The sequence below is a fragment of the Triticum aestivum genome, chromosome 1D (assembly GCF_018294505.1).
Source record: "Triticum aestivum cultivar Chinese Spring chromosome 1D, IWGSC CS RefSeq v2.1, whole genome shotgun sequence".
Classification (NCBI taxonomy): Eukaryota; Viridiplantae; Streptophyta; class Magnoliopsida; order Poales; family Poaceae; genus Triticum; species Triticum aestivum.
This window is the reverse complement of record NC_057796.1, coordinates 84457571-84464206: the sequence shown is the minus strand read 5'-3', so window position 1 is coordinate 84464206 and position 6636 is coordinate 84457571. Positions and strand designations below refer to the sequence as shown.

General features: G+C 41.4%; 1 protein-coding gene across 1 annotated transcript; it reads right to left on the bottom strand.

The window, feature by feature from the left end:
- Window positions 1–3875: 3875 nt before the first annotated feature.
- Window positions 3876–6636, bottom strand: LOC123165903 (uncharacterized). Its single transcript, XM_044583653.1, has 3 exons — window positions 6527–6636; window positions 4445–4475; window positions 3876–4354 (listed from the first exon to the last, which is right to left on the bottom strand). The coding sequence occupies exons 1-3, from the start codon at window positions 6538–6540 to the stop codon at window positions 3971–3973; spliced, it is 429 nt and encodes a 142-aa protein (XP_044439588.1). The 5' UTR covers window positions 6541–6636; the 3' UTR covers window positions 3876–3970.

Here is a 6636-nt window from a genome sequence, read left to right as displayed (position 1 = left end):
GTCCATGTGTCGATCCTTTGTGATCGCAACCTTACCTAGACCCAATACCTGACTTTTGCCTTTGTCAGCGAAGATGATATGCTTCAGATGTGATGGTGATAAGGGTGCATCTATCAATAGATTCTTGTCACCAGCCTTGTGATTTTTACATCCACTATCGAGGACCCACTCAGTGGCTTTGGGTTGATCATCCTGCAGATGAATTAGTGCAGCTTACGAACTTCATATACTTCATCAGTGAAGAATATGACATCACAATTCATCATACCAATTTCATCAAGCAATGCAACAGTTAAAATAGTATGAGGACGTGAGAAATGAAGGTTCATTTCTTCATGATTAGCTTGCATCCTTTCAGGCACTTTTCAGGTCTCCAGCAAATTCTTCAGACGTTTAAGTACGTCTGGAGACCTGACCCTGCATAAGAGATTAGTTCTTTTTCTTCACCACCGACATCTGAAGGGGTGTCAAAGAGTTCATCACTCTGCGAGCTCCATACGAGAAAGGTGGCATAGAAGCCAATCCATTTCGTTTCACATAAGAGAAGTTAGGGTAAGCATATGAATAAGCGAGAAAATTCTTCGAGGACTTATGAACATAATGATTAGAAGAATAATGCTCATATTCATAGCCCTTGGCTCTTCCCTGCGAAACAGAGTTGTTAGCACGATGATGTTCATATGAGGACTTTGATCCTTTTGAGGAATTTGATCCATGTGAGGAATTTGGTCCGTATGAGGACTTGGATCCATATGAAGAATTTGATCTGGGGTTCCTATTCTTCACAGGTAGTGTCATGAGGACATTCACCTGAAGACTTTCAAGGCACTTTTTGGGAACCCAGATTTTCTTCATAGGAGAACCGTTCCTGCAGTTAGTGCCAACATATCTAGCAAATACCTCACCATTCTGATTTTTGAACATTTTATAGGTGGGGTCAAATAACTCATCAGAAGAATGAGAAGATTCACATGTAAAGCCAGATAAATTAGATGGATCAACTGGAGGTCCCTTTGCAGCAACCCATGAAGTTTTGGGGTACTGCTCAGGCTTCCAATATGTACCATCAGCATTGAGTTTCCTCTCAAAGGCAATACCCTCTTTCCTAGGGTTCCTGTTGAGGATCTGCTTTTTAAGCACATCACAAAGAGTCTGATGCCCTTTGAGGCTTTTGTACATGCCTGTCATGTACAATTCCTTCAGCCCTGCATCGTCAGTGATACTAGCAATGTCCTCAGATGAGGAATTAGTGATAGCAGAGATAGTTGAAGAATTTGTAGCATTAGAAGCATTTGAACATTCAGGTGAAGAATTAGCAGATTCACGTTCAATGCATTTCCAACATGGAGGAACAAATTCTTCCTGAGCAGCGCTGATTTGTTGAGCAAGTAATGAATCGCGCTCCTTCTGAAGATCCTCATAACTCACTCTTAGCTTCTCAAGATCTTGCTTTCTTTGAAGAAATTCATAAGAAAGCTTCTCATGATCAGATAAGAGAGTGTTATGATGACCTTGAAGGTTGTCAAACCTAGACTGAAGTCTCTAAAGATTTTCTGTCAAGGTTTTAGTGCGATCCATTTCTTCACCCAACATATCATCACTTTTGTCTAGCATATTTTGAACCTTTTCAAAAGCCTTTTGTTGTTTCACAGCAATCTTAGCAAGTTTAGAGTAGCTGGGCTTGAGGTTTTCATCGGATTCATTCTCACTTGATTCAGAGGAGGTATATTTGAGTACCTTGGCACCTTTTGCCATGAAGCAATAGGTGGGAGCGTAGTCATCATTGCCTTCATCAGCCTTGTTGGTGAGGTCATTTTCTTCAGAGTTGAAGATAGACTTGCTGACGAATGCAGTAGCGAGGGCTAGGCTCGCCACACCGGACTCGGACTCCTCAGATGCCTCCTCTTCCTCATGTTTCTCAGATTCAGCCTCAGAGTCCATTTCCTTGCCAATGAATGCCCGAGCCTTCTTGGAGCTGCTCTTCTTGTGAGACGAAGACTTCGAGGATTTTGATGATGACGATTTTGGGGATTTCTTCTTTTTCTTCGCATCATCAGAACTGTAATCCTTGTATTTCTTCTTCTTTGATTCCTTTTCCCACTGAGGACAATCTTGAATGTAGTGTCCAGGTTTCTTGCATTTGTGGCAAAGCCTCTTCTTGTAATCACTGGATGAGGAATCATTGCTTCTTAAAGGTTTTCCAAAGCGACCACGTCTTGAGAACTTCTGGAATTTCTTCACGAGCAGTGCTAGCTCATGGATCAGTTCTTCAGGATCACCAAGGCTGCTGCCAGAATCTTCATCTTCAGATTCAGACACTCCCTTGGCCTTCAGGGCACGTGATCTGCCATAGCTCGAACCATAGAGATCTCTCTTCTCAGCAAGCTGGAACTCATGAGTATTTAGCCTCTCGAGGATATCAGCGGGATCAAGTGACTTGTAATCAGCACGTTCTTGTATCATCAATGCCAGAGTATCAAATGAGGAATCGAGCGATCTCAGCAATTTCTTCACCACCTCATGGTCGGTGATGTCAGTGGCACCAAGCGCTTGAAGCTCATTTGAGATGTCAATGAGGCGGTCGAAGGTTTGTTGAACATTTTCATTGTCGAGTCTTTTGAAGCGGTTGAAGAGATTGCGAAGAACATCAACTCGAGAGTCACTTTGTGTTGAGACTCCTTCATTGACTTTGGACAGCCTATCCCAGATAAGCTTAGCAGTTTCCAAAGCACTCACTCTTCCATACTGTCCTTTGCTCAGATGGCCACATATGATATTCTTCGCTTGAGAGTCGAGTTGCTTGAATCTCTTCACATCAGCAGCATTCAGAGAAGGTGTGACTGAGGGAACACCATTTTCCACAACATACTAGAGATCGTTATCAATTGCCTCAAGATGCATTCGCATCTTATTCTTCCAGTAGGGGTAGTCCGTCCCATCGAAGGTAGGACACCCAGCAGAGACCTTGATCATACCTGCGGTTGACATAACTAAAACTCCAGGCGGTTAAACCAAAATCACACAGAACAAGGGAGTACCTTGCTCTGATACCAATTGAAAGTGCGTTATATCGACTAGAGGGGGGTGAATAGGCGATTTTTATGAATTCTTCACTGAGGAATTTGCAGGTGAGGAAATTCCTTAGTGAAGAACTACTAGCAGCGGAATAAGTACTCAAAAGTAAACATAACAGCACTGTTTGGGATATCGCTTATCGTTATCGTCTCGGTCGGCTGGGGATTAGAGATTAATCGGAAATTGGCCGATTAATCGATTTTTTCGGTCGACTATTAATCGGCAAGTTTTTTCGCAAGACCTACGTTTTCAGGCACTATTATGGCAAAATTGGAAATAATCAACAAGTGTGTTCGCTAAGTCTTTAAGACTACATCAATATATAACAACAGCACATGTCATGTTTCTGCATATTTGAAATTCAAATAGGACAAGAGTACATAGATACTACTACAAGTCTACAATATTACACAACAAAAATTGGACAGCACTTCAACATCACATATTCTGTTTCAAATAGGACAACACTTCAACAGCACCTAAGTAAATAACAAGCAACAATAGGCAGAACAGCAATACATAACTACATATATGAGTGCACAAACAAACTACAGCCATCTCAACATCATGTGTACACAAGATTGCAGTTGGTAGTCTCAGTCACCACTCACCAGTCCACAAATAAACTTAGATAGTAGTCCACAAATAAACTTGGATACTGGATAGGCAGCACAACAAGTCCAGAATACACAAATAAGCTTAGTTCTTAGTCTTACAGTCTTACACTCTTAGTCTCTTACTCACTAGTTACTACTTTGCTTGCAAACAGCCAAACACCAATCAACCAAAATAAGGTAGTTCTCTCATAAGTCACAAGTCACAACCAAAATAAGGCCGTAGGCTTCTAGCAAGCAACACACAGTACTAGGAATGAGATTGTTAAAAGGCCTAGGGTTCAAGGCTGCATCAGGTCTTCCTCATCATTTTCTTCTATGCCCCCAACCATGTCATCATCAGAATCAAACTCAATCTCATCTTCATTGATAGGCACAGTGTCATCTTCATTGTCGGAAACAAAGTCTTCCACTTCATGGAGCTCTCTCACCCTTAGACTTCTACGAGGCTCTGTTGTATTGTCAACTCCGGTAGTTCCCATCTCTTCATCATCGTAAGCATCTTCACATATCCAATCTTGGGTTGTGGAAGCATCTTCACCAAGGAGAACATCACAAGATGAGGAGTATTTCTTTCTCTTGTCTAGAAATCTTCCATTGAATTGAATATAAACTAGATCGTCCCTACGACGCACATCTAATTTATTTCTCCTCTTTGCATCAACCTACAAAATGCATAGTGAAGGTTAGTGATTCACATCTTGTCATAAATGAAAAAAAGGATCAGATTTGAATATTTGTAGGTTGAGACTTACTTGTTCAAAAACGCTCCAATTTCTTTCACACCTAGATGAACTTGTGGTTAAGTTGAGTATCCTCAAAGCCATGTGCATCAATGTAGGAGTTTGCAGTCCATAAGTTGCCCACCACTCCCCTTCATTCACAGGTAATAGAAAGTACTATGCATCAGCCCTAAAATATTAGAAATGCAATATGCAAAGCTATCTTTGAGAACAAGCTTACCAGCATTGTAATTGCCATTGGTAATTGCTTTTGTGGCAGCCACCTTCCCAAACATGCCTTCCTTGTTTTTAAACTTGGGCAAGTCTATGTTAAGGGCATTATTTTGTGCGTCATCATCATCATGATAAAATTGTTCAATAACATCCATCAACCCGGACATGACTTCTACATCGGTGAAGATACTTGTGGTAGTATAACTATAATAGGGATTCAAGGCATATGTTGCCATGTGCAACTTGGTATCTAGCCTCCCATCCATCTTGCTCTCCATGGCTGTTGTGATTACCTTGTAATCCTTCTCCGAACCTTCAACCGCAAGCACTATTGCCTTCTTTGTCTCTATTATTTGTCCATACATAGAGGCCATGGACTGCCCATCACTATCAGCCAACCGAAGTAACTTCACCAATGGCTCAAAAACCTTGCATCAAACATACACAAGCACTACATTAGTTACTATTTGACATATAAGCAATGATGCATGCTAGAATAAGTGTAAAACTCAATTAAAGAAGAGTACAAGACACAATTTGCAGTTCATCTTACAATACCTTGATGCAAAGAGACACATTTTTCCAGAATGCCCTACTCATTATTGTGGCGTGAGCCACCTTTCCTTTCTTTGTTCTGGTGTGCTTGCATTCTTCCCAAGTGTCACTATAGCACATCTCCGTTAGTTGCTTCCTCTTAGCAGCGAGACTTTGCAATGTAAGAAATGCCGAAGCAAATCTGGTCACTCCCGGCCTAACAATGTCCCTCTTCTTTGTATAAGATCTCATCAATGCCAATGTGGCATGATGAGCATAAAGGAAAATTGTCATCTCCTTGGCTTTGGTTATTGCAGGACCAAAATGCTTCAACTTGCCAATTGCTTCGACCATCAAGTTAATTGTATGAGTTGCACATGAGGTCCAAAATATCTTGGGCCTTTTAATTTTCAACATCCCCTTAGCTCCCATATTGTTTGATGCATTATCCGTGACCACTTGAACAACATTATCAGCCCCTACAAAACACCATTGAAAAACAATCACAACATTCAGCATACAACCACATGATGAAAACCTGAAAAGGAATGAATGAGAGCAAATTAAAAAGTTGAGATTAGTACCAATTTTCTCAATGCACTCATCTACATAATCGAAGATGTATTGACTTGTGTGTGCATCAGCCGACGCCTCCTTCGATCCAAGAAAGATTGTTCCTAACTTGCAATGCACACACAAGTTCATGATGCTCCTTCTTTTCTTGTATGTCCAAGCATCAGTCATGATAGAGCACCCCGTATCTGCCCTCTCAACATCATGTGGCTTCAACAAATCTTTGGTCCTTTCAACCTCCTGCAACAACATCTTATCTCGAATCATATATTGTGAAGGTTGCCTCCAATTTGGACCATAACGACCAAGAGCCTCACAAAATTGTTTGAAGTCATCATCGTTGATAGCATTGAAGGGTACATTTTTCTTGTACAGCCATCTAGCCAAATATTGCCCTACTCTATAGCTTCTCTCCTTATCAACACTATCATTTATATTCCGTTGAAACCTTTTCATGTTCAATGGGATCGACGGGTCAATTGGAGCAAGATATTGATCCATAGGCCCCTTCTTTGGGTCACTGTTGCCAACTTCATTAAGCTCTGCTTGATCTTCCTCATTGGCCTCTATGGTCACCAAGGCTCTTACTTCATTTTCTTCCTGTAGCTTTTGCTTCTTCTTCTTCTTTGGCGCCTCATATGCATCCTTACACCGAGCTTGCTGTTCTAGTGTGGCTTGCATACAACTTGTCATTGACCCTTTGATCTGAGCAATGTGTTGCTTCATCCTAGTCACACCTCCCGACATCACTTTTCCACAAAGCTTGCACTTGACTCTTTGCAGATCATCTGGATCAATCAGCATAGCAAACTCCCATGCCATGTCATCCGAGTTTCTCTTCAGTCTGGAACTTGCAACCTCAGAAGCACTGGAAGCAGCCATCT

Coding starts and splice junctions, on each gene's coding strand:
- LOC123165903 (XM_044583653.1), bottom strand. Junction 4,355..4,444: donor ATTGGAGCGTTTTTGAACAA/GTAAGTCTCAAC, acceptor TGCATTTTGTAG/GTTGATGCAAAGAGGAGAAA.